The 27,802-nt window shown below is 40.3% G+C and overlaps 1 protein-coding gene across 2 annotated transcripts in view; it reads left to right on the top strand.

The window, feature by feature from the left end:
- The window catches only part of LOC111269485 (uncharacterized), a 67,305-nt gene extending 41,278 nt beyond the window's left edge, over nucleotides 1-26,027 (top strand). Inside the window, exons 1-8 of one of the 2 annotated variants that reach the window (XM_022849108.2) lie at nucleotides 12,721-13,495; nucleotides 16,069-16,273; nucleotides 16,519-16,665; nucleotides 17,654-17,938; nucleotides 18,189-18,387; nucleotides 18,722-18,934; nucleotides 19,224-19,399; nucleotides 19,806-26,027. In XM_022849108.2, the coding sequence (XP_022704843.1) occupies nucleotides 13,418-13,495; nucleotides 16,069-16,273; nucleotides 16,519-16,665; nucleotides 17,654-17,938; nucleotides 18,189-18,387; nucleotides 18,722-18,934; nucleotides 19,224-19,399; nucleotides 19,806-19,819 (1,317 nt within the window). In that variant the 5' untranslated portion in view covers nucleotides 12,721-13,417 and the 3' untranslated portion in view covers nucleotides 19,820-26,027. Of the gene's footprint in view, nucleotides 1-12,720; nucleotides 13,496-16,068; nucleotides 16,274-16,518; nucleotides 16,666-17,653; nucleotides 17,939-18,188; nucleotides 18,388-18,721; nucleotides 18,935-19,223; nucleotides 19,400-19,805 lie in introns of those variants that run through there. The other variant, XM_022849107.2, reaches the window with a different exon arrangement.
- Nucleotides 26,028-27,802: the final 1,775 nt, after the last annotated feature.

The raw sequence follows: 27,802 nt of genomic DNA, 5'->3' as shown, positions 1-27,802 counted from the left end.
ATATATGATTATCAAAAAATCACGACTGGATTTGTCATTATCACCTCACCTATATGAATGTAGTGTGACTCTAACTTGTATTTCGTCACTCCAAGAATGGTGGCTAAGGGTCTAGCTCGACTGATCGTGCCGTACGCCAGTGTGCGGTGGCGCTTAATGGAAATCGAGACTTGAAATAATAGCGACTGAATTGGGTTGGCAGCTGATCGTGACTGCGCACGAAGGTGGTCCTCGCTAAGTAAACAGAACTGCCAAATCTGCAGAGAGCCGTCAAATTTCCAAGACTGATCATAAAAAATACGTTACTGTTTTGTGTTAGCTCTTAGCCTATCTTTAGGTAAACGGTAAACGTTGATCTTTAATTAATATTAACAGTAGTGTTAAATTGAAGGCGGATTAGTGGTAAGTCAATTTTGTTCTCCAGTGTTATAGTAGCAAAGTTGAGCTCCATGGGCCGGACAACCAATTGAGACAAACAATTGAATGGATGAGGCAAAATGTGGCGAAAAATCGCAAGACGACCAGGCTCGGCAAGATGCCGATTTTCGGACGGGTAATACGTACATATTGAAATTATACTGTACTATACTACACTTACACACTAACTAGTCTTGTTGGCATTAGTGGGTTAGCGTTCTACACACAGCTGAGCACGCCGTTAATCGCGTTTAAGTAACATTGTCGAGTCTTTTATTCAGTTCAAGAAGCCCGTAGCCAATGGTAAAATAATTTCGAAAAATCCTTTCGTATCCGCTACGAATAAGTGATCAAAATTATTTGCACATACATACACAGGAGTGTATTGCGATAGTGCTTGTATTGATGAATTTATCGGTAAAAACGGTAAAGGCCTAGAGTTAGCTTACGGAGTCTACTTATTTTCTGTTCACCGTGAACAAAAGCTGTCAAGGTGAACGTACTCAATGTCGTCGAGCATGTACACGACGTTCGTGGTTGTTTGTTGCTAGTAGCCTATATGAATAGAAAAAAAGCTTTTCTTTGTTGGTCTGTCCCCTTTAAATAAGGACCTAAATATTTTCAAAGTGCTTTCGCTTGGGGTGCCTGCTTAATGGCAAAAGGTAACTAAGTTGGTGCCGGAACAGCTCGTGGAAGTTAGTATGCAAACAATTTCGTCGTTTTTGGTTTGATTTGCAATTTTTTAAGCTATCTAAAGGCAATGGGGCTGTATCTTCATAATCGAAACCGGATACACGCAGGCCAACCTTCTTTTCGATGTAGTAAACAGACGAGAAGTGATTTTGTGCGCGGTGGACTAAACCGAAATTGTTCCTGATGTTTTGACCTTTTTTCTTTTGATTCCGAACAGCGTTCAACGAAATATAAGCGCATGTTAGTAGTTAGGGCTTCGTGTTGTTACGGAAGGTTCACCTAGTACCGCGTAACGGACAAACCGAAGTAAATGGAGGGCGCATGAAGTGCACAAACGAAGAACCGTCCAACAGTCGAAGTCGATAATATCTTAGCCGATCGATAGCCTGCAGACAAACATTTGAAGAAAATGTCCTGTTTTTGTAATCGAATATGAATTGTTGCCAATTGTGGTCATTCCGAAAGTTTGACCAAAAACAAAGATTTCATAGCAGTTCGCATCGATTTGACCTGTATCCTTTTTCGAAGGAAGCGTCGACGAGAACAATGCAAAAAAAAAAGTAAAGCATATGTTTTATAGCCAAATTTAAGGCAGGTTGGCTGAGTCGAGATCATAGATGGAAAATCACGTCACAGTCCCTGTTTCCTTATATTGTATTGCAGATTTTTATTTTCTCGACCACCGTCATTTTGCACGGTCCCTTAATAGCAACTACCTACGACACCCACACCAAGATGAACTTAAGGGGGTGCCGATTACAACAACTTTTTTTAACGATACCTATTTTAAGTGGATGGTTTATGCGGCTTTTCCGGTCACTAAAAATAAAGCATAATGATAGTTTATTAACATCTTGTGGTAGGTACAAGAACTAGACTCAAAGACTTTATTTGTAGCAAACATAACATTTTTGCAAAAGACGTTCATTTCACGAAGACAGAGTTGTTTATGCACACAGGAGCTTTTAAAAAGTTCATAATTTTCACAATATATTTATTCTATGTCGAACTTGCTGAAACTGATTTTGAACTAATAAAATCAACTTCCGACAATAAAAGTAATAATAGTATGCGCGGTGGGTGGTGTGAAATTGCCGCTGGCGGGAGGAGACCACTTCACATAAAACCTCTCGATCTTTAAATACAGAGATAAAAATACTATAATTTCCTTATTGCCTAAAATATCGCCCGGAGTTATAGCATATATTACGCTTTATCGTAAATGTTGCTAACTAAAGCCGTATTAGACAATAAACCTGAAAAATGCCGAAAATTAATGCAAGACTTGCGACCGTTCTTGTATAGCTCAGTAACCTCGGCTATCGTTTGGGATTATAAATAGGTTTATCATTGTGAGATGATACTTCGGAAAACGTTGTTCGTTTGGTTTTCCGAATTGGCCTATGTGCATGCACTGTACCTATATACAATAGGCTGTATGTAAGTATGCAGGTAGCTCTGTCGTTCTTGTTCAGAGGTTTCATGACCTTGTACCTAAGCGGTTGATTTCGGCCAACCGTGTCTTGCCGTTTCGTAGGCTGTTGCTACGGCCGCTGCTTCCGGGGGAGGCGTCGCTCGCATAAGTAGCCTATGGTGGCAAGCCAAAACGACCCAGAGCTATAGACTTGCATTGTATATCAGTGCTGCTATTTTCGGCATGTGAAATACACCAGAAAAATTGCCTATTTGCTGGACGGTGCGGAACCTGCTGCCATTTAGGACAATGAGAACTGTGTTCAGTTGTTAGGTGTCCTGGTCATTGAACAGTCTATTCTGGACTTTGTTATGTAAGGAAGAGAGAATCACTTCGGGGTCTCTCAGTGCGCCCCTGTATGTTCGTATCTCGCCGTCAGCATTCCGAATTGTCTGCTTTTCTGTGAAAAATCTTTGAATTATCCTCACTATATTCGTTGCATGTAAATTCGGACTCAATCTATGAATAGCAAATACCCTCTGTGCCATGTAACGACAATCTATTCGGCTTCTGAAGTTGCTATCGAATACGGAATGGAAGTCGGCGTTAGCTTTTCTGACCGAAACAGATCAGCATATATCACAGGCTGTCGCAAGCAAGCCATTCTAGACTCGCCTAAAGTGGAAGAAGTTGAGATAACACCGATTCTCAGCCTGCTCTTGCAGCTGAGGATTCGCGGCTGCTTCCGCGAAGTAATGGGGGCTATATGAAGGACAGATTAACTCGTAGGTTCTCGAATTGCGCGGCATCATGCAATAACATATGCCAAGCTCAGTTCCTGTTTGGCAACGCTAGAAAGAGAAACGAAATCAATTCATAAGCATGATACATGTAGCAAACGTTTTTTACATGTTTTTATCGTAGTACGGAATCCACAAGCAGGCACTAGCTATTCTGCTGTGGGATATAATTGATTTAATCAAGCCACTTTATAACTCCGGCTGTCGAAGGCGCGCATCAGCTTGATTGGTCCGAATTGTGACTACAGGCTGAGCGTATATAGTAATCCTGTCCTATATGTGTCAGTTTGATACACATATGTATTATTAGGTTCATTTATACTGTCATATTATGATCTCTGAGCAGTAACGTTAATCCTATATACCTCATGAATACTTAGATAGGATAGCATTCGTAATAGGGTTCATATATTTCAAGAATGAACGGTTGAACATTGTGTAGAACACAATAAATATGAGGAAAATAAATAGCGATCCGAATTTCATTACGTGGACCTTTGCGACGGAACTTCACGACCTCTGCCTTTCCCATATTGTTCCCTTTTATATACATAATGTCTACTGTGGACTCTACAAAAGGCGAATCACTTGATCTAAAGGTTTAAAACGGAGACGCTTCAATCCTAAAAACAGCCGTTGTTTCTGAGAGAACAGGATCAATAATTTCAAGACTGGACATATTGCAGTCGGCCAAGGCTGTCAAACGATCATTTGTTTTCTTTCAGAACATGTTTCCTTTACTTTTAATAAGCACACAGTTAGCACAGCTAGACTTAGATAACTCGCAGTTCCAACGTATGGAATAACGAGATGGAAATCGGGCTAGAGGAACTGATCAATGCCTGTTGCGATCCCGGTTCCGCGCCTATAACGGCTAAGCAAAGGTGAGCCCACTATTCTAGCCTGGTTCGATTATTATTAATGGCTATAGTGACCACCTTAACTCGTGGCGAAAGTAATACCAAGTAACGAAAGTAATAGACCACGTCCGCCTGTGATGAACCTAGGTGTTAGAACGATGAGCGATCAATTGCCTCAATTCGCTATGATATTCCACCTCTGCCGTCACTATCCCGGATCGAAATATACCAAACAAGGACCCATCAGATCGCGTAATGATTACTTGTACTTCAAACTCTCCCTAAATAAACGTTTTCGCCAATGGAGTCAATCTGCTGCCGGGGGGTCTGGTAACTTATCCCGTTCTAAACTGTGCCACTCATATGTATCACGGCAGCTCTACTAAGTTTGAATTTGTAGTGTGATGACGTTTTGTTTAAATAGAGTACTGCTAATAAAGTGATTAAAAAAAAAAAAACAATAAATAAGTTCGTTGGAAAATTTCAAGTTTGTAATCTAACGAGCTTCTCTATTACAGTATTTTAATTAATGCTTATTTTTTCCAGTTACCCCGGTGCGTGATTGGCTGCTGTATTTACATGGGGTCAAGCACCTAAAAACTGTTTTTTTTTTCAAGCGCTAATCTTTGTTAGAGGGTGGAAAGCAAATCTCCCAACCGTATCCTTTTGTATCCTACATATCTGCTCACTGTTCCAAATCGTTCTAGAACAAAGTTTTTCGGCTGTCGAAGTATGTGATAAGTATATTCTATTTTTTCATTAGTTTAACATTACTTACACCTTTAGCTAACAGTACCAATTTAAACACTGCTGTGCATAAAAGAGCACAATGTTTGTGCATCAGAAAAAATCTCTACGTTTAGAGAAACTCAATATTTGTTTTGGTGGCACTATCATAAATCTAGAAGCAATCCGGTGAAGTTCTTGATCCTGATTAGAGGTCGTCACCGTAATGGACGACGAATCAGGAATAAAGTTAGTGGATTCCTGCACCAGAATGAATGGTTTGGTAGCTGCGACGGTGGCGCTCTGTTCATCTGTTTCTCTATGAATCGAATTATTGGAACAGCAGAGAAGATATGCGGACGCAGCGGGGCAGTAAAAGAGCAAAGCAATCATTACCATTGCTACTGTGTACTGTTCGATGCTTCCCTCTGTCGGACAGATCTACTTCGTTGTCGCCGCCGCCGCCGCCGCCGCCGCCGCCGCCGCCGCCGCCGCCGCCGCCGCCGCCGCTAACGTTGGTTAGGGCCCCGAGCCGCGGAATAAGGGAGGTTATCCGGTCGTGTTCCGGAGCCATACCACCAGCAGTTCTATCGCGCGGGCTCATCCTGGTAGTACTCATGCCGGTGATACTACTGGACAAGGGGAACACAACCGCGCCTCGCTCCGCTGAAGCGTAAACATTTAGCTGTTAATCTGGCTTGCCAGTCCGATGGGTTATGGTGGCCGGTTCAGAAGCGGCGGCGGCGGCAGCTACTGAATCAGGTGCTGAAGCATTTGCAGATGCGTCTAATAACGACTATAAAAAAATGTTGGTCCAGCTGGTGGCAGCTTGTGCTGGGGTTTCCATTATTCAGTTAATTTAGTTATCGTTTGTTCTTGTCCATTCAAGCCCTATACCCTTCTTAATTCACAAACCGCTTAGCTTCGCAGCCGCGAACGTCGATGTTGCTTTGGGGCTTCGGGTCTCGATTCAGCAACGGACCCTTTTTAATCAGAAGAAATTTAGCGAAAAAACTGATGTCATACCAAGCTGATCGCAATGGGATTTTTTTTACGGGTGTATATAGATAATAGCATCACTGTATTCCGATAAATAGAAGAAGTGTTGAGCGATAAGGACGGGTCGACTCTCAAACAAGTCAGATATGATGTTGCCCAACTATTTCTTGAATCTATTTTATGCATTGATTTATAGGTATGCTATTGGTCTATAATTACGGCACATAGAATCTCTAATACGAACTCATTATTCTAGATGGCTAAAGTGACCAGCCCGAGCGCAAGGCATACTGACACAAGTAGAACCAATTCTCTACTATGGTATAATGTTACAATTCAGAAGCTACCCTGCGATGATTAAGATCTTTCTGTCTGTACATCGTTTCTGCTCACGTTAACGGGAATCCAGTTATCTAGGTACAAAGACGACTTTTCCCTCAGCTTCATCGTTCTGGAGATGGAAACAAATGAAGATAGCTAACCCGAATTTGACTGTTAGCTAGCTAGAGTCCGAATTATAACCACCTTTGTTTCACATAAAGTCACAGCTGGAAAATTTAATCGATTTGTGGACTCCGAAAAAATAACAGGATAATCCAACATTTCAGTAGCTTGTATATGTTCTGTTGTTGCTAGCACCAGAAGCTAGCCGCAAGAGTTGCAGACGAAAAGAGCTTGCACACTATTTTTGCCTGATGGTCGGCCATATTCCACAGGCGCCGATTATGTAAACCAGGCCGACTAATCAGCAAACATTATGTTGCTATCGAGCGACACAAAAATGTTGATATTATTTAAAGCCTTTGATGAACAGGTATCTGTGTGATGTTGGCAAAATGTCCACGTGTCTGAACTAATAAATGTCCTGCCGAACCATGGAATCATCGGTCAACAGAGCTAATATTGTATGCTATAGTTCATCATTAGCATTACTTATCGGTTATACTGTGGGCCAGTGGGTGCAGTTCCCACGTCCTGGACCTATATTATAGGTGCGTAGGCGTGCTGTGGACCGTGAAAACGGCCCCTTTTTTGGCTTGATTGAAGTGCCTGCCTCTATATTGCATCGATGACGACTTTGTTCATCGTCGTGTTACAGATGATTTTTGTTGCTTCTACTATTTACAAATTATACTTATATTATTATTGTTGTTGTTAAAGCATATTATCTCTTTTTTAAAAAAGCTTAGCTTAAAACCATCGTATTCTTTAACTCGTAGTAGCCTAATATATTGACTATAGTCAAATATTTTTTGTACACATACATACCTGAAATGTAATGCTATTTAAGCAGGATTAATTTACCTAAGCAGTAGAACTCCATGACATTATACGATAAACTATAAGGTGCAAGTTTTTTAAAACATCCCGTAAAGGCAGGCCTTTAGACGCTTGCTCGTGCTATGTTGCTGATACGCTTATAGCAATACCACTTCTAAAATCGTTCTATCTCCGAGCTTAAAACTTGGATCACTTATTTACTTAAGACCCGTTACCTTTCCGTCGTGTTACTTAGCTAAAGTTTATGCAAATGGCTGAATGTATACGTTTTTAGTCAGGAACAAGCGACAGACTTTGCCCTCAATCCGTGACCAGGTCGGCCTTTTTCCGTTTCGCCTCTCCCGCCGCTTCGAAACCAATTGAACTGTGACGATTTTTTATAGTTTGTACTTGCCCTTTGGCCCTTTCCGTTGACAATGGCAAAGCACGACGACAGCGCTGTATTTGTTCTCGGTTACTTGGAAGGCAATGTAGTTTCAATCGGTGTGTGCAATGACCAGGGGGCGCGGTTCGTAAAGCCCTTTGCTTTCTCCTACGTTCTCTGTTTCGCACGACGTGGGTGGATGTATGGCCTGATGGCCGAAGGCGCTAAGAGTTTGATATCGTACACGTTGGTGACATTAAGGCCTGTTCTGCTTATCAAAGTTTCGGGTCTGCAGCGGCCCAGGGTCCGGCTTCCTACAACCTTTCTGTAGTTCCTCTTATTATTGCATAGGTTGTTTTTACCTAATGGGATAAGCTACCTTTTCAACGTCGTGCGCAAAGGAGTCTGACATGCGATTTGTGGTAGGCTGACTGACGTCACAACTTTTTCTGCCGATGACGTCACATGATGCACCATTGCATGATGTTATTGCAAGATGCTCATTGTAAACACATGACCATACTTCCTGGTGGTAAAAAGATTGAGAACAAATCATTCGAGTTTGTGCTGCTTAGTCTAAATGGAGTGGGCGGCAGACCGAAGTGTCGCTAATATGAACAATGTTCGTCTTCACGCTCAATAACGATTGAGTGTAAGAGGGTTTTAATGCGTACAAATACGCAAATCGGAACGGAACGCCATGCCAAATGCGTCTGTCAGGTTGAACAAGCGTAAATCTTTTTCTCAAGAATAATAAAAATGCAAACAAAACTTCTTTGTGGGTAAAGTGAATGAAATGTCGTTAAGGCCAACGTATCAAGCACGATTTGCGATAAGAAATTATTTTTCCTAGATAGTAGGACGCATACTCTACTGCCATAAGAATATTTTTTTGGCGAATAACAATAAACGCGTTTGAATTACGCGCGCGATATAAAATCATCTAAATATTTTGAAAAGGGAGTTGACGTCAAAGATGCACAGCAAATATATACAAGAGACAGGGTGACTCTGATGGCTCGAGTTCAATTCATTCTAAAGGAAAAAAATAAGCTCAGTGCTCTATCCGCATTCAAAAATTGTATCAACGGTTCAGAGCATTGGCGTTAGGACTATGTTTGAATTTTCCAGGATCATGTCAGAGCTACATAGTTTACACATGCACAACTTCGGCCTGCTGTTTAACTGATACAGATCTTTCATGGACCGGCCCACATGTAAATCCCATCAGCATCAGCCGTCTCCATAGATATTCTCTCGGAACGTTATTAGTTCGTCTTGCCTTCAATTGCCTGAAATTTAGCCATGCATTTTCCTATAAGTTAGAGTTACAACGGAAACTCTTCTGGCCATTGCATCCAAAATAATGAAGTATTCCACTTAAATACACCAATATTTATCACCCAACGCATTCAATTAATAATAATAGTTATTATTACTAGAATGTTATTTGTAGAAATTTGTGTTATGTGATTTTTTGCTGATGCCCACTTCTTCTTGAATAAAGTTGATTTGAATTTTAACCTTTCTATTTTGCCGTGATCAAATACTGTACGATGAATAAAAGACCCAGAAAAACGTCAGTCGCTGCACACAGCATCGAATGCCGTCAGCTAGGAATGGCATTTGCTTTGTCAATGACCTCACCTAAACAAATGTGGTAATAAACTGTATGTGGCATCCGAAGAAGTATCTGCTGGGGACGGGATACTAAATGCATGCATAACTAGCGAACACAACTGACGCCTTATCTCATGAAGTCATCATCCACGAACGGGTTCTCAGTGACCTATTTCAGTGACCTACTGTATACCTTCGGATGACTGGAACTTTGCAATGACCATAAAAATATTATTTGAGAGGTAATCATTTGCCTGCTCTTCTGGTAAGCTCCAAATTAGGTAGAAACGCAGGCGTTCACTTTATGAAGCCGAGATCTCTAGCCGAGTGTGAATCTAAGTAAAAAGGAAAATCAGACATTTCGGAAAAATTTATTAACTCTCTTTGACCCTTTTGTTGTGCCAATCAGCGATTGTATGAGCGGAGATATTAGGCAGTAGCACACACTACCAGCTAGGTTGATACCACGATGGGGATTCTTTATGCCAGGACCTTCTGTAAGGCTCCACTACATGGCTATCTTTGTCTGCATAGGTGAATTTTATTTAGCCTTTCAAATGAGCGGTGCCTGTGTTATGCGTCTATGTAGGGTGCTGTTTATCGCCCCTACGAAGGAAAACTGATTTCATTTGGGAATATAGGCCCCTAAGTAATCTATCTTTGATACATATAACTGATTTATTGTATGACAATGAACATGGTGTATTTCAAGTACAAGGGATGGCATCAGGTCCCTGATCCTGGTATAGACGAGTTAAAGTTATACTTTATTTTTTTTTATTAAATCGATTCCTCTAGCAGCCGTTAAATTAACCACAAGGAAGTACTCAATCCAGTCGATTATTAGTGAACTATGAAGCTTCAGCTTCGTAAAATAAAAACATTACTTATGCATGCGTATTCAATGACGAAGTCGCAACAAGGAACCTCTTCGAACGGAAATGCAATCCACATTCATATTGCGGCTTTATAACTTAAGTTTTGTCAATGTCAAAAAAAAAATCGATAAGCTGGTCTTTGTCAGTTAAGCCAATGTATGGTATCCCGTGAGTGGGTTAATCTAAGGGAAGCGCTTAGGTCTGGGTTAGATGGAAGACACTTTGCTTCGCGCGGGCATGCACACTGATGGGCGTCTGACGAAACTTCAAACGACGCTACCGGACGTAAAACTCGACGCGATTCTTCAAGTGTACTTGCAGAGAGAGAGCGTTGGCCGACAAAACTCGGGAGATAACAAACTGGAATGACTACCACAACCTATACAATTGACTCACACTTCAGTTCATAAACATTGAAATCGATTAAGTAGGAGAAGAATTTAAAATAACTTACTGTATTTGCCCGCAAGAAACTTCCAGTGTGAAATCAATCACTTCTTTAAAAACGTAGGCATGATGCCACACAGGCAATACGTTTGTGTCAGAAATATTAATTCGGATAACGCTCGAGGATTCCAACCAAAGTGTTTCGGTGTGCAACGTACCGTGCCGTAGATATACATTCGTGGCCAGTATTAGTACACTATACTGCGGTCTGATAGCCAGAGAAACGCGCGATACATGGAAGCTACTGAGTAACTATTGAATGGAGCACAACTTCTTCTTAAGTGATCTATGTTTTTGTTTTTCTTATGGCAATGGAATATGATTCACTTTCATGCCGAAAACAACTTAAGTATTACATGTAACAGAACAAGGATCTATACTGTGCGATTTGAGCTGCCAATGTAACGCGTCTGATTTTGCTTTACACCTCATTTTCACCTCGCCCCTATTAAGAAAATGTACATACGTCTACAGGATGGCCAGAAATTATTGGAAACTACGCAACGTTTTACGGTTTCGCAATCTTCTGTGCAATGAATATCGTTTACTTATTTGGAAAGGCACATCTAGGTAGCGTCTACTAAACAGGTGGACAAAAACGTGCGTAATCACGCAGAAAGTCACACCTTTATTCAAACCCAAATTTGATGTTGTGTTGTTAAATAACTTTTTTTTCCGGTCTGTAGAAGTAACGTCCTGTAACCTTACAAGTAAGCTTTGCCCAGCCATCAGTCACTTGATTAACCTTTGTTTAAGCTGAACTATAGTTTTAATAGGCTCATTTAGGTAAAAATTAATGGAAACGTTTTGAACAAATATGCCGAAAGCAAGTAGAATTCCCTTGATGGCTAGCGCTGCGGCACTAAGGATCAAAACAGAAGCAGTTCAGCCGAATGTTATACATTTGTGAAATCCAGATAGAAGTTACCAGATAGAAAAGTTATCCAGATTGAAGACTACCGAATAACTTCTGCCTTGACTTCGTTTCCTTATGCTAATTGTGCCAGCAATCATTTGAGACCGTGCTATCTTAAGCTTTCAATTGATAGCCCCTGTACAAATCATTCTTATGCGGATAGTGGATTTTAATCGCATCGCGTTATTAGGTAGATCTGTATAGAACAAGCGCAGTTCGACGCAGGGCAAAGTTCAAGACAAGTGGCATGACCGTGTAATCAAAACGTATGTTACAACTGCAAACTTGAAAAATATCTCTCTATCATAGCTATGAGGGCCTGTTTGCTCTCAACTTGACGGATCATTAGAGTCCTTCAATAGGGAAATACGTCTCTCTTGTGTAGTATCATTTTGTTCTTCAAAAGATTGTACTTACACACAGCACGTAAAGGCTGCACTTGTCTAATTGATTGCTAATTACGCAAAGGACTTTGCCTAGGCAGGCATATACCTCCTTCCCTGCCCACACGATTTGACACAAATTATTATATGAAATAAAAATCAGCCCCGACAAACAAATCATATCTGAACAATTTTAGTCGAGTGTCTCGTACTGCGGGCTCTGGTCTTTAAATGCGATTTAGAGTCCGAGTAAGGCCTGCTAATTGAAGCTTGGATTTTTTCGAGCGATACAGTTTTGCATAAACGCATTAATATGGAGAGACTAACCATTCAATTTGTAGGTCACATTTTCGTCGGGTCGTCTGCACAGAAAATCCTAAACTAAAAACCTGCGGAGAAATAGAGAGAGATTGTATTTTTCCTAATGACAAGACCGCCCGTGTTTGTAGTGTTGGAACCATTTGCTGTCCATGATCGCGTACGCGGCATGCAACTAGGACCGCACAGGACTGATGTTGCTCTACGGCTAACTAATAATATCACTGATACTGCTGGTGTTGTTAAAATAATCGCGTAATAATTTTGTGCTGGACAGCTGCGGTCAGTCAGTGGCGCTGGCTTTGTCTATCAGTAGAGTTGGCGGAGCCGGCGATAGCGCCAGTGGCAGTCGCAACATTTTTGCGTATTCTCTGTGAAAGGAGGCGATAAAGTGGATGTGTTTCCTTGTCAAGGATTTTTACGTCCACGTCAGTGCCACGTGGCACGGCCGATTTACCAGGCTCCCTCTCCAGTAGGAGTCGCGCTTTTGTCTCGGAAAGAGAGTATCAACGATAGAACTATCCCTCACAGTCGCCAGGATCACGAACGACTATTGCTACGCATTCGACGACCGCCCTTTAACATCACTTCTTCTACAAGTATTGTTACTGGCAGCCATCGAACGACGGGCCTATTTTCGTTCCGAGTCAAACACACGATCGTATTCACACAGTCACCCGTTGCGCTTGCATTTTCATGGCGAACCACCAACGTTGTCCGTCGTTTGCAGTGGTCGATTGCTTCGGTCCGATCCCTCTCCACTATCCATAAACAGTGAGGACTGACATCCTCCTTTAGCCGTCCGTTCTCCTTCGGCTTGGCTTATGACCGTGCTACTATTGCCTGCTGTTGGAGTGATAGCGGTGAACCCAGTTACTATGTAGTATTCTTTGTAAAGAACCCATGACTAAAATTTAGCAGTGATTAGAAATTCACTGCGAACACAATCTACAGACGTCTGTTTCAAGCGGTTTTTCGCGCACACGCTAAGGCTAGTGATGCACATCTTGCGGCGAAGTGAGATACTGACGTGCAGTAAGAGACATCTAACGCAAGCGGGAGAACAGTCGTTAACTATACGCTCAATGGGGTCGGTAGATCGTATCTGATTGCTACAAAACTACGATCTACGATGTCTAAGAAACTGCTAGTTTCCGAGTGGGATACAACGAACGATAAATGCTACGAGTGTATTGATTCGAGCTGCGTACTGCGGGGAATGTACGTCACACGTGAGTAGCTGGAAAGTCCATCTGTTTGGGCTGGACCATTTGTCGACAACTGATCCGCGACCAACAATTATGTCAGTGTTTGTCAAAGAAGAACGGGACGAGAGTGGATGTTGCTACGATCTCGAGATGATCCTGCCTGTTCATATGGTAAGGAGGGCAAGTCTATAATCGTTGATCTGTCATCTTACGGCGAACAGCTGTCGGGGTCCGCACTTGAGCTATTGGATTGTCGCCTACGAGACCCGCCTAAGCCATTAGTAAATGGATATCTCGATATAGAGTATGGATAGAAAAACTATAGAAAGCTTAATCACGTACATGGTATTACTTGGCGTGTTATTTCCGGTGCATATTAAGGACGCTTGTGTATGTATCATGGGTTAAATTCATAAAATATCCAAGTAAATCTGTCAGATGAAACTGAGTTAAAACATGCCTGACCATGAACGGTAACTATTTAAAAGTTGTGAGCCCTGGCTAAGATTTCCTGGTTGGCAGGTAACTGTGGACTGCCTTCTTTCACTTCGTTCTAATTGGCTGGCTGAAAGTTTCAGGGAACTCAATAGAACTTGAAGTCAGTTAGTTGAGCTCATTAAGTCTCATATGCTTGGTAATTGCCAATTGAATATACTTTTCTTTCGCCCAACGATATTGTTCGCTAAAATTACTTGGCATGAAGTCAGGGCCGAAAGTTACATTACATTAAAGTCGTTTTTATATATAATTATAGCAAAAATTTTATTATGTGCATTCGGGGCTCTATTGTATGTAACATTTTGTTCAGTTGCAAGATAAAAGCTAGAATTTTTTTACCAAGCTAAGCACCAATTTTACCTGGAGGTCTTTATATCGCAGCCTAAACATTTACCTAATAACGAAACGACGATCCGGGCTCAGATATTCCAAGAAAGATAAATCTATTCGCAGTTTTAATGTAGTTATTTACTTTTTTAATATGACAAAACACTGCTTTCCTGGTTGTTCATTGGCTTCCGATCGAAGTTGCTCTGAGACGGGGCGCCATATCATATGATATTGCGGCGAAACACCCTACCAATCAATATTAGGCGTTCGGACGTTTGACCTGTCTGCAATGATAGGGTGAATCATAGCAGACCTTAGGATTTCTACTGTATATAGGCAAAACATTGGGTGTTACTGTATATAGGCAAAACATTGGGTGTTACTGTATATAGGCAAAACATTGGTTGTTACTGTATATAGGCAAAACATTGGGTGTTACTGTATATAGGCAAAACATTGGGTGTTACTGTGTATAGGCAAAACATTGGGTGTATATATATATATAGCGGAAGCTATATATATATGTTGCTATATAAACAATGTTGACATTTTTCACTGCTGACGGCAACAATTCCCACTCATTTCACTGGATGTGCGAGAGTATGTGATTGCAAGCAAGCAATATTTAAGCGGCTTATATGATAAGCCGCTTATGCGCATATGATGCGCACAAGGAACAGGCCAATTTTTTTCTCTGAAATTCGTATTGAACAATCGTTGTTTTCTCAAAGCCTGACTAGACCTTTTTCTTTGTATGGGTTCAAGGTTTCCCTGAAGGAAAACCTTTTTCCGTCTTGCTCTACACAAATAGGAGAAACTATGACGATATCGCATGGTACTTTCGCAAAATAAGTCTAATACTTCATAATGAAAACCATAGATGTACGACTCGGTCATCTTACAAATGTTACTGAAGAAGTATAAGAGAGTTTATTAAATTCTCCTATTTAAGCGAAGCATTGTTTTGAAAACTGTGTCTTCATTTTATAAGGAGTCTTCGCGATGAGCTTCAATGAGGCGTGTACACGCACCTCTGTAAATGTTTGGCTTACCACAGGCACGTATAAGAAGAACGCAAAACAAACGCAGTAGCAGGAATTATCCGGAACTCAAAACAAACAATATATCGAATCATTCTTTAACTTAGCTACTAATTACGTAGCTAGAACGCGTTTAAGCTTCTTAAATCTGTCTTGGCAAATGATAACGTCTATCTAAACACGATTCTCGACTATTTCCGAACGAAATCTCAGGCCAGATTTAATGACGCAAAGTTTATTGTTCCTTTGAGCAGACAGTTGTGTCGCTGTATGTGTCGAAAGAGAATACTGATTGTAGAAATAGAATTTGTTGGGTGTTCGATTGTTGTTTTGTTCCCGTTATTTGATCAGCGTAACGTGTATGTATGGGTGAGCACAAAGTTTAATTATCAGGAATGGGTGAAACAGGTCATTTAAAAATTATACCTTCTCCGGCACATTCGATTCGGGACCGGTGATCTATTCTAAGAGATATTGAACTACGTTAGTTAAGCAAACATTTTGTCCATGGGAAGACAAACGCTTTGTCCTTGGGGAAACCTTTTTAACGCGTTTATTATACTTATTTATCTCGTATTGTGTCAGGCGTCGGGTATTGGATTTAATTAAATGTAAGACGCAGCAACCGACATTGAGTAAGTTATGTCAGTCGTATGCTCTGTCGACTGGTTCGAAAACGTTTTTCGCCGCCGCGCACAGATAATCTGCTAGTATTCGAAGCTCGTTCGTATATAGAAAATTTAAAATTATAATTGATGATAATTCTAGAATAGAAACTATCTGTACATACAGTATCAATACATACAAATATGGCCATTAGTATATATTGTGTGGTAATGTTTATTTATTTTGCGCCTGTTTTATGTTGCCTTCCAGGGAGAGCTCGGTGGAGGAGCGGGAAGCGGTCCTGAGTGGTTGCTGCCAGGTAGTCCACTGCTATTTCAGGACCGCATGATGTCAGGATGTGACACAGTCACCGGAGAGCATTCATACTCCAGCCAACAAGAGGCGACTGTGGGATCTCAGGAATCTGATGATACAGTACATCAGTTTGTGCTGCCTCATATCAAAATGGAAGAAGGTCAGTTCACTGTCGTTATACAAACGGCAAACAGAACCGACGTTTCGGTGAAGGCCTCGTTTGCAAATGGAAGCAGAATTAAATAAGATCTCACCGTCATGAGGTTTGGCGTTTTAATTTAGTTTGCACATTACGTAATACACATTTATTTACAATCCAATAAAACCAAACATCAACTTTCTGTACATGTAACAGATGCTCATATAAAGTCATGTTTCATACGGTGTGTCATTTTGTATTTGCAGAAGATTTGGACTCTGAAATATTTTCGGCAGTTCCGGTAGCTACCGCCACGGGTCAAACGGAACTTCGGCCAATGGAAATTAAAGAAGAGGGTCCTAGAATAACTTCGCCGGCCTCGGAATCGCAGATGCCCACAGCTGCGCCAATTGGTTAGTGTATTTGTTGTATGTCTATGTATTGCTATCGACACCTTCGATCAGACACATAGGGAGTATACACACGAAACCTATTTTCAAAAAGTGAACCGGTGATGAACGAGCTTAGAATTATGCCTTCACCGAATCTTCATCTATGAATGTGTAAAAGTAAGTAGCTTTGCGATCTGAGGGAGTGAACAGTTGTTGCATTGAAACTGAAAAAACACAGAAAGGAAAATCTGAAACGTTTGTTTTTCATTACATTTTTACGTCTGTTTCCTCACTGTTATTATTATCGTTATGAAATTTTATCGTTTTCGAACTACTATCTTCGGTAGGCTTATGATTTGGGATTATAAGTTCAATTGGAAGTGCAATTGGAAATTCAAGAGAAAACCACGAATGTACAGCGAGACCATGAATGTATTAGTTTAAGCTCAGTTGAATAAAATGGCTGAATTTTAAGGGCGACGCGACGGCATTAGCAACGATTGGGTCACAGCTTTCAAACAGGCGCCTTTAGAGCTAACGTTAGGGTAGGCAAGTCTTGTCGCCTTTGCTTACGATGATAGAAAACAAAAAAAAGCCCCTTTCAAGGAATGTCAATTTTTTTTTTGCTAAGGTCACAAAAGATTCCCTACCATACATAAATTTATATCTTAATAATTGTGATAAATTCATAATAAGTGTTAAGAAATTACAATAATCGGGAAAAAATATTGTAATTATTACTACTGCTATTATTATTACTATTATTGCTACCATTAGCTCCGTTTTTTTCATAATTTCAGGTGTTGTCTGATCCAATAACTATATCAGTGTAGTGTTTTCGTCGAACGTTTATATTGAAATCATATACTGCGTGCATTTATTTGCCCTAGAGCAGCCTTCTCTTATTTTCTGCCTTCAAAGCCTAACCTTATTTATCAACTTTATTTGCGCCCGTTATCAACTTTTTACTCAGGACCAATAAAGGCTTTTTTTCGCCTCTACTGTTTAGGTCGGATAATGAGCGCCTCCGCCGTCAAACGGAAGGCTCCGGCGCGCTCATCAACGTTGTCACTTCAGTCAGTTGGAAGCAAACCCAGTAATAGCACAGGCTTGGATAGCCCTGTTCGGGGAGTTGTCACTCAGAATGGCCTGGGAATTCATCACAGCTGTTCGTCGACGTCTATCCTAGAGGCAGTCACATCGATCACTTGCCCCGGACCAGTTCCGACGCCGTCATCATGTCCACCTTCGGGACCTTCGACAATGGCTTCCCTTAGGGTGAAGTTGGAACCAGGTTGGTTTTTGAATAGGTTGCCTTAGACTAACTATAGGTTACGAACATTCTATATTTGTAAAGATAATATCTGACATTGATTCTATTATCATTGAATTGTTGTGAGCTGGTGTAAGTACAATAAAGTATGTGAAAAAAAAAGGAGCTAGAATTGCTGACATGTTGTTTACTAATATCTGCTTCGTTCTTAGAAAAAGAAACAAACAAACATTCTTTAATCCTTAAAATCCTATTTTATGCAATTTGGCAGGCCTCAATTGTCTTCCGCCCTCACCACCGTCGTCCGTTTCGAACGACTCCGAAAGCGATGAAAGCCTTTACCCGCATGCAACCCCAGAGGGCGTCATTGGCGGTAACCATAGCCAACACGTAACGGCTTCACAGAAATGCAAGAAATCACCGCCTTCGAATGCAATTTCAGCTCAACTAACATCACAGTTACTTTCAAGGTACAAACAACAGCTGCTATAGTATTCTCACAAAAAACATAAAAGAGGATAGCTTTTTAAAGAAATCTGTGTCACTCTCATGCGAACAAACGTACTGCTGTGGCCTGCAACTCAAATAAAATCGATAAAAAAACAAATCTTTTTTATTGCGATAGGGCTTGTCGTGTCCTCGGAAGATTATGGTTTCAGTTTTTGCAACCAAATACAATGAGAGAGCGATGGGAAGTATTTTTAGTTTCTGAATTTATCTATTATTAGCCCTAAAATACGGCTGCGTCTCAGAAAGAATGCGATTCTTTATTTACAAATCATCATCTTTTTTTTTTTTGCTTAGTCAAATGGCCGGATCACGATCGGGTGCATTACTCCTAACCGAAGAAGAAAAGCGGACGTTAATCGCTGAGGGTTACCCTGTTCCCACACGTCTTCCACTATCAAAAGCTGAGGAGCGATCGTTAAAGAAGATCCGCCGAAAGATCAAAAATAAGATTTCAGCGCAGGAGAGTCGCCGCAAGAAAAAGGAATACATGGACGCCTTAGAGAAGAGGTGAATGAATTTATATCGATTGGTTCTCAATGAAGTTCGTAAACAATGAAGCTCACTTTTTCGTCAGCACACATAGTACAATATATTACTAATCAGTCAAAGTCCATAGGCCCATTGAGCAACGATTACAGCGCGTTCTTAGTTAAATCGTTATCATAAATCTTGCTATAAGTAACGATCGTTCGAATTTCATTACCGTCATTAATTTTGGCCGGAGTCAATCTTTTCTAGCGGAGTTTCTTGTAGGACCTTAACAATAAGTTAACGTTCTTATTTTGTTTTGTCATAGAGTGGAAATCCTGACGGCACAGCAGCGGGAAATGCGATCGCGCTACGAGCGACTTGAACAAACCAATCGGGAACTCGTTGAACAATTGAGAGTTCTGCAATCGACTTTGGATGAAGGGGTTGCAACAGAGGAGAACGTCGAAGAGATCATAAACATCACCGATATTCCGTCTGAAGGTGATGGCTATACAGTTTCAATAGGCTCCAATCGAACAACATTTCAAATTTGGCAGAATGCATCGAATCACTGGCATTAATAGATATATTCGTAATATTATGCTAAGGTATTTTTATGGTGAGCCTCTTTACCGCAAATAGGTTGAAGCGAATAGAGATCCCCATTTTTTTCAAGCGTCAGCGCTTAAAAAGTTATACTGCTATTTTACTACTCTAACTTAGGCAATTTCTCTCGTAATTTATTTGATATTTGTTTATTTCTATTTTCGTCTGATTTTTTTACTGTACTACACAGAATTGACAAGCTGAGGAAACTCGTTTCATCGAGATCCAATGCGTATTATATTTTATAGTAAAGCTCTAAGGACTGGCAAATGTTGTAACATTTTCCGATATCTCGTTGCAGATGTATCATGTTAAGACTGTCCAGATGTATCTAGCTAACACAAAAAGGTTCCTGCAACCTTTAGAAGTGAAGTAAATAAGAGGTTGTGCCTTCACCGTCATCCTGTCCGTAGCCTTTAGTCAACAGAGGAATTACCAATGATCGGAGGACTCGTCCAGTAGCGTTAAATCCCCAATGGCGCCGAAGCATCTCGAGATTGGCACGCTCAACTAATCTCTATGTGATACGGCCAGTATCACATTGTTTTTTCCTTTGAGAACCATAACAACCAAGCATGCGCGAAACGCAGTTGACGCGCTTCTACGCCGCTCCGATAACCGTTGGCAAAAAAGCTCTTCGCCGTCAAGTAACCTGTGCCTTATCGTCTTTGCAATGACCATTTGATGATGGAAGCTGTCAGAAAACCGCAAGCGGACCATTTTACGTATTCGGCTATTTAAACCCTCATCAAACAATCATCGTTATAATTTAGCAATGAACGAGCGGCATTCGTTATTCAGCCCACGTGGGAAAAATATACCACCACTAATCTAACATAACATACTTATGTAGAATCTAAAATATTTATAAAGTCTTATAGCGTTCTAATCAGCTATTCAAAGTGTTCTTTATCAATTATAATTAAAGCATCGAGTGTGGTTTGTACGGGGCAAAAAGTGCCGTTTACTGTGTTGCTGACCATTGTTGCTTACGGAGTGTGGCTATGAATCACGTATATCACATATTTAACCGTGCATATATTAACGTCCATAGGCGAATATAGTGAAAAGGCAAACAAGCAGTCCATCAGAGAACTCCGATTTAGCTGTATATACTGCACACCTCAGCAACTAACGACAGCAGTGCGTTCGTAAAAAAAAAGCACAAGAGAAAAATCGAAAAAGAATATCAGGGAATAATTATATAAGTGAACGCAGTGAAGTGTCGATATTGAGTCGTAGGCGATGCGCTTGATCGCACTTCATTACGATACGTTATCGTTTTTCCGAATAAGCGCCGATGAGATTGTATGCAATCCTATATTTGATGCCACTTTCATCTATCGTACGTATATATATATGCATATGTTGTTAATCTACGATTTCTGCTTGGTGACGTCAACCGCCTGAGGCGTTGCTTAAGGAAGCAAGAGATTATAGTACCGAAAATTTGATAGAAATCAGTTTTAAACGGTAGTTTTCTTATAGCTCGTGGGGTGCAGCTATCTAAGCTAGATAATGTGTGCATATTCAATACAGGCTATGATGGATCCAAGCTACGGATCATATGGGAACATATATCATTGCCAGCTCGTTAAGAAAATTTGGGCTCCAACCTGGGCTGAGTCTGAATCCAACCTTCAATATAGTAACAAATGGTATTCCAGCAATATTAGACCTGGTTATGCTGAATAGGAAGCACGTGCTCTATACCAGCTATACTGTTCGCACCGAGACAAAATACGAGTATCTCTCTAATGTCTATTTAATTAATATATGTTCATACAATCAAATATTTATTCTAGAAAAATGAAAACGAAACGTTAACGTAGAGAGCGTGCGTCTCTGCTATTTCACTATGACCTTTTATGCGCAATCTATCCTTCCTAAACGTTCAGCACCCGTCATGTATTTTCGGCTGAAACGCTATATCATGAGAGTGCAAGCTAACTATTTTCTTGTCGTTGTTATTGTTGTTGTTGTTGTTATTGTTGTTGTTGTTGTTGCTGTTGCTGCTGCTGCTGCTGCTGCTATTGTTGTTGTTGTCAGAAGCGGGCCTAGGCCAAACTTCTGGCACAATTCGTGTGAATATTACTGGTGCAAGTTTTTGTTTCCAAGTTTGCGCATGAGAGGCTAAGCCTAACGCACAGGTTTACAGGATACAAAAAGGGGCTAGAAATACATCGATGCCCTTTAAAATAACAGCAGATGCCACTTTAACAGGGACAATGAACTTCATCGTACAATGTACCAATATAAGAAATAATTCTGAAAACACATGCTGGGAGCCATGAGGGCAGGGATTTATAATTCGCTTATTGGACGCCTGAAAGCAACCGGAAATGACTTTTTTAACTTTCGAAAAACGAAGTTCCCTAGTTTAGTTTTTTTATTTTTCAGATAAAGAAAACTTACCATTGTACGAATTTTAACGATGGTTTCATACGTTAATTTAACAACGTTTATTTCTTTGCATATTTTATAAACGTTTGTGGGGGCAAACAATGCCTATTCTATGGCTCTGTTGTCAATGGCCTCCTTCCCCCTTTATTAACTAGGTTGCGTCCTGTGTGAGTCGTTGAAAGGTGAATTTGTTATTTAAGCTCAACGGATTCGGCAGATCATCCTTTCAAACGTAAATGTTCACACTGATCTCGATTGGGTTGGAACGCTAGACGTCTTTTACGTGGTTTGAATCAAATGTATTACGTCTCGCATCGTCGTTCAACATGCCTGGTTTCCAGCACGAAACGATGTATGCCTATGCCGGGGCCTATGTCTAAGCCAAGACCATGAGATAGGATTAGCAGGCAAATACCGTTACCCAGTAGAACTATCGCGGAGCTGTCTCATCTGAGTAGTGAAATTGAATTAATCAACCCTTGAAGCAGTGGATCCCTTCATAATGACACGTAAATTGTTGTACATAATCGACTCTCAGCGTTTGATGCAGCGGCCGAATGAATGGATGGCTGGCTGGCTGGCAGGCAAATCTTGTTTCACTTGACGGCATGACTTTTTTAACTTTCGAAAAACGAAGTTCCCTAGTTTAGTTTTTTTATTTTTCAGATAAAGAAAATTTCCCATAAAGGTTCAAGAACTTTCACCCCTAAAAAATGACCTAGAGGTCTAAACTTTTACCAGAAGTCTTCTGATGAATATCAGCCACTAAAAATCTGAAATTGACAATCACGCTTCTCGAACCGCAGTTAGTGAAAACCGTACGATGCGTGACGAGTCCACATGTATCGTACATGATATTTGTAACTTCTGCAAAGTTAAGAAGTCTGTATAACGCACTATGGAGTTTTTTTTCAGTAGTGCACATACAGAGATGTTGGTACATTGTATAACCCGTGTATGTATGTGTGTATAACTCTACATACAGATTATTGTGCGCCTGTCGTAATAGCGTCTTCTGTACTAGAATCGGTATTGATCCATTGGACGAAGGAAACTAGAATCTAAATCGTTTCTATTTATGTTATTATGATACAATACGAAATTACGTACTATTGATACCGTAAGGGAGACCTTAGAACATTTGGTTTGTACATCGCGACCTGTGCGCAGGGCAACGATACTGCAATATGGTTTTCTATCAGTGTGACTTAAGCGATAAGCTTTGCTCGCAACCTTGGCACTGTACTTATTACATAATTATTAACTAAATTCAAACTATCGTAATGAAGTTCACATAGAGACTTACCAAAGGTTGTTGGTAGCAATTCCAGCTTAACTTGGAAGTTTTAGCTGACAATTTTGATCGAAATATGACGTAGAACTTTTCTAAGTCGTACCAAAACATACACGTCGTAACACGGCGTACAAGATACGCCATTGGTTAAATAAAGTTAAGGAACAAACAATGGTATTCTAATAACTAGTCCATTATTGTCAATCAATCGAACTTGGAAGGTGTGTACCAAACGATTTCTCTTTCTAATAGCCGTCCGCGTGCCTTGTGTGTACCTAATCATATGTACGAAGTACATAAATGCACTGGGTGCTGATGCTGAATATGACCGCGTTATGTGAGGCACAAGATGACTGGTCCTAATAATAAGGTCGGATGAGGTGCAACTTGTAAATAGAATAAAACTCATAAACGGCTACAAATGAAGATTCAGAGAGATCGTAGAACCGAATTTACGCTGGAAACGATAACGTTTTAACAACACACTGTTCGAATATCGACCTACATTTCGACATAACACATATAGAGTCGACGGGGCAAAATCTTCTGCTTGTAGGAATGACAATGACAGCTAGTATCACAAATCTGAAGAAGGAAATGGCCGGCCATGTTTGACTGGCGAACCAATGCAATCCATCTGTATGTAAGAGGGGTATATATTATATAACGATGTCTACTATGCAAGGTAGCGCTCAAGGCCGTGGTATTAACGGGAGCACTTACCTGGCCCTTCATATGTTCTGTCTATGAGCTCATCGCAGTTTTCCGCACGTAGTCAGCAGACGATCATTAAAGCTTTCAACTAATCATCCAACAACGCAATGAATGCCTTGTTGTTATCACAAGCCTATAACTCGTATATATATAAGAGATATGCATTAGCGAGGAGCGAGCTAGTCTATGCAACGTAAACACTATAATATACTAACGGACATACGACAATGACAGTGGAAATAACAGTAATAATCACTAGAATATGAAAATAATAAACACACAAATGTTAGTAACAGTCTCAATGCTAGATACGGTAATCGTAATACTATATATTCTGCTAGGTCATTTTTCTGCTCACGACTAATGTTCCACCTCCCGTCTAATGTACACGAGCGGGAACCCGCGTTGTGGGGTTGTAATGGAAGCAGGCAGGCCGCAGCCTTATGGTGCCTTAAAAACGCTAACTTCGTCATTCGTTGTTCCGAAATAAGACGGTTTACATTATTATTGATAATATATATAAACACACCGTCAAATAGTAGAAAAACCTTAGAGTACCAAGATCACTTGCGTGCATTGCACGATAGTAACTTGTAGTAGAACCTGTACACGGCACATGCTTCGACTAGTCTGACGTAGCTGCGTGTTCTGATGTGCGCGCAAACGTTCAACCTTAAGGCACTAATAGGCAAACATGCTCTTACAAACACGGTAAGTGAAACCAAATGTAAAATTGGTACAAGTTCTCGTCCGACTTGATGACTTCATTGAAAATCAATAGTATTCACATCCCTGCATATCCGGTATAAGCGATAAGACTATTGCATCGAGAGCATATCCACAACTGCCAGTAGGACCCTAAGCCGGATGCTAGTAAACCATTTTCTGCGCAAGCATCACAGTGTTATTCTTGTTATTATATAATGAAATAACAATAGATGACGTAATATTAACAATTTGTGCTAATATAAATTAGTAAAACAACTGTACTCCAAATAGCTTCTGGTACAACCATAACACATGTTGATACAGAAAATGATCACGTGTACTTTTTGTGGGTAAACAAACGGTGTTGCGATCGGAGGACCAGGTGAGGTGTGTATCTAATACACACAGGTGACCCCAAAGCAGCTTCTTCTCGTCCGCGTGCAACATGCGATGCACGTGGCCGAGTGAACTTTGTACGAAACCTTGAATTGAATGAATAAATCTCCAATCCACGTAGAACCAATAGACCGGCGATAGTGCATAGCCCTGTAACATTTGAAGATAAAAATAGCATCTTCGTTGCTCCCACTATCATCATCATCATAACGACTGCTATAATCAACCGGAGATTCACTATATATATATATATATGATGATCAATTTCGGTTCGTGGACATAGTGCAAAGAGTATTCTTGAGCAGGAAGAATGAAAATAATATATAATTCTGAACGTACTTGTACAAATTTAGTGGCACAATCGAAAATATAAATAATTGCCAATATTGTGGTTATGTAAACGCGGTGAAAAACAGGAAGGTGCATAAGTAATTCCAGTCGTATCAAATGTTAGCAAAAAACGGGGTACCGAATAGGGGCATAATTAATACACAACGCTCGCTATCCGAAAAATGTGTAACTATTTAAGATCAAATCAAGCCGTACAAAAAAAAACACAAAAAGTATATATTATTGTGGAGCAATGATCGAAGGATTCTCCCTCATCAACAAGCGAGGGTGCGCGAACCTAAAAAAGGGCGTATCTCAAAGAAGAAACACCAAAATTTAAACATGAATACAATCCTGTAAATGATGTATAATAAGCAATAACAAAATGCAATGGACAGAGGTAAAGGGCAGCAAAATGCTACTATAATGAGAATTCAAGTCAAAATAGACGAGGAAGAGGTTCAGAAGAGAAACGTGCTCGTGCATACATACATATATATATACATGGACAGAAAATCGCATAAGGACGACTTCGGAAGACTAAATGTAGACGAAACTGTAGATGAAAATGGAATCAAGAAGATTAAAGGTGCGAAGATTAAGAAGAAGCTAGCGAAGAGAAACTTCTAATACAATCAACCCAATAAACAACAATGCATTAAATAATTTGAGCTTTAACATTGTGTACTTTTTTTAACTTTATTAGCCCAACAGTTAGATATTGAACAATCTACGCATACTCGAGGTATTATACAGCTCGGTTCTATTACAGTTACTTGTCCTAACTTTTTCTTCCGTTTCGTAGTAGGTTTTTAGGGAATGTGAGAAAATCAATATTATACTATCTATGACGATATGTAATTTATAAGGCAGCATAGCTAATTTGCCGAGAATTCCTACTGATTACTTATTCTTGACCAATGTAAAGCCTGAAGTTAGGTATAACCTTTTCTTTCTATTTAGCTCAGTAACCATTCGGATAATCTTAACCAGATTTTGACTTACCGTCATAGAACACGTTTGTCAAGTAAGTAAAATCTCCGGCTGAACAAGACAAAAAAATTCGTGTAACGTTCTTAAGAATCATAGAAAATTAATTATTGATGAAAAGCATAGTTATATTTTTATGAAGTTCGGTTCACCAATATTTGTTTTCTAATTTAATAAGAGGATCCTTCCTGTTAGCGCTGATGGCTGGTCGCGATTTTCTGCATAATTTATAAACGTCTCGGCGACTATGAAGACGTAAAGCTGAATCTTTTGCGTGCGTTTTTTTAACTGCTATTCGCTTCACACGAATCCACACCTCTCGAGGTGGCGAGTACACTTTAAATGGCCCTACTGCTCACAGAGTTAGCAGAACGTGCTTCAGTAATTGAAATACGATTATCCAGCTAGCTCCCTTATAATACACAACATCATTGCTAGCCCCTATCGGCGTCCTGCCTTTGAATTAACGCATGGTCAGACGATGACGCCGTATGGACTAGAAACACTACAATTCATTTTGACTTACAAACAAAAAAATAGACGGTATATTGTCATGGGTATTTTAACCGCATTAAACGATCGCGGACGTCAAGCGATGTAACTCTGTAACCCTGAGCCCGGAACGAAGTGTATATTGCTGTAAAGTTTCAATTTCTATTAGGACCCCTTAATCAATACGTTCTGATTCGCGGTAAACATTTCATACCCGACACTTAATGAACCGCAATGTACAGACTTCCCTGGTGCCGGTAAATACAACATCATTTTAACAGTAAATGAAACACTTATATTTTCATCGAAAATTTCAAGATGTGACCAACATGGTTATATATTAAATACGAGCGCTGTGGTCGGTACGCAAAGCCGTCCTAACCCAGATGTGGTCGACTCGCGATTCAGTATATACAATAATGCAAGACAGGGTACGTTTTTATTGGCGGACAAGCCAGTCGTTCTATCAAAATCAAGTTAACAATGTCAACTGGATAGCGTCACTATTGGGACACTTGTCAGCTTTCACAACACTCGCACATAACAATCGGTGATGTTATATTGATAGTGTAGGCACCTAAGTACCAAATTTCATGAATCTATTACATACAATTGACTACATCTCTCATTAGCGACGAACGAAGCCATTCTCTTTGTATCAATCCAATTTGACGCCATAATGAAGGGCGTGGATACAGCGGAGGCGACGGCAGTTCGTTAGGTAGCGACGAAGGCCATAGAAATAAGCGATTCATTATCTAGATAAAGTAAATAAGTTAGAAAAAAAATCTAAGCAATTATGAGGACTCACACATGATTCCTTATAACTATGCTTTCCAACTTCATTTTGCACTTATTTCCTGGTGTTTTTTTGCAACAGCCCATTTGCCAAGACACTTGCGATCCAGAGTAATTTATGGACTGTTGAATATAGTACGTCTTCGATTAACTGATTCCTCCCTAATCCTGGT

This window comes from Varroa jacobsoni, unplaced genomic scaffold (assembly GCF_002532875.2).
Source record: "Varroa jacobsoni isolate VJ856 unplaced genomic scaffold, vjacob_1.0 scaffold_1388, whole genome shotgun sequence".
Lineage (NCBI taxonomy): Eukaryota > Metazoa > Arthropoda > Arachnida > Mesostigmata > Varroidae > Varroa > Varroa jacobsoni.
This window is presented reverse-complemented; position numbering and strand designations above follow the sequence as displayed.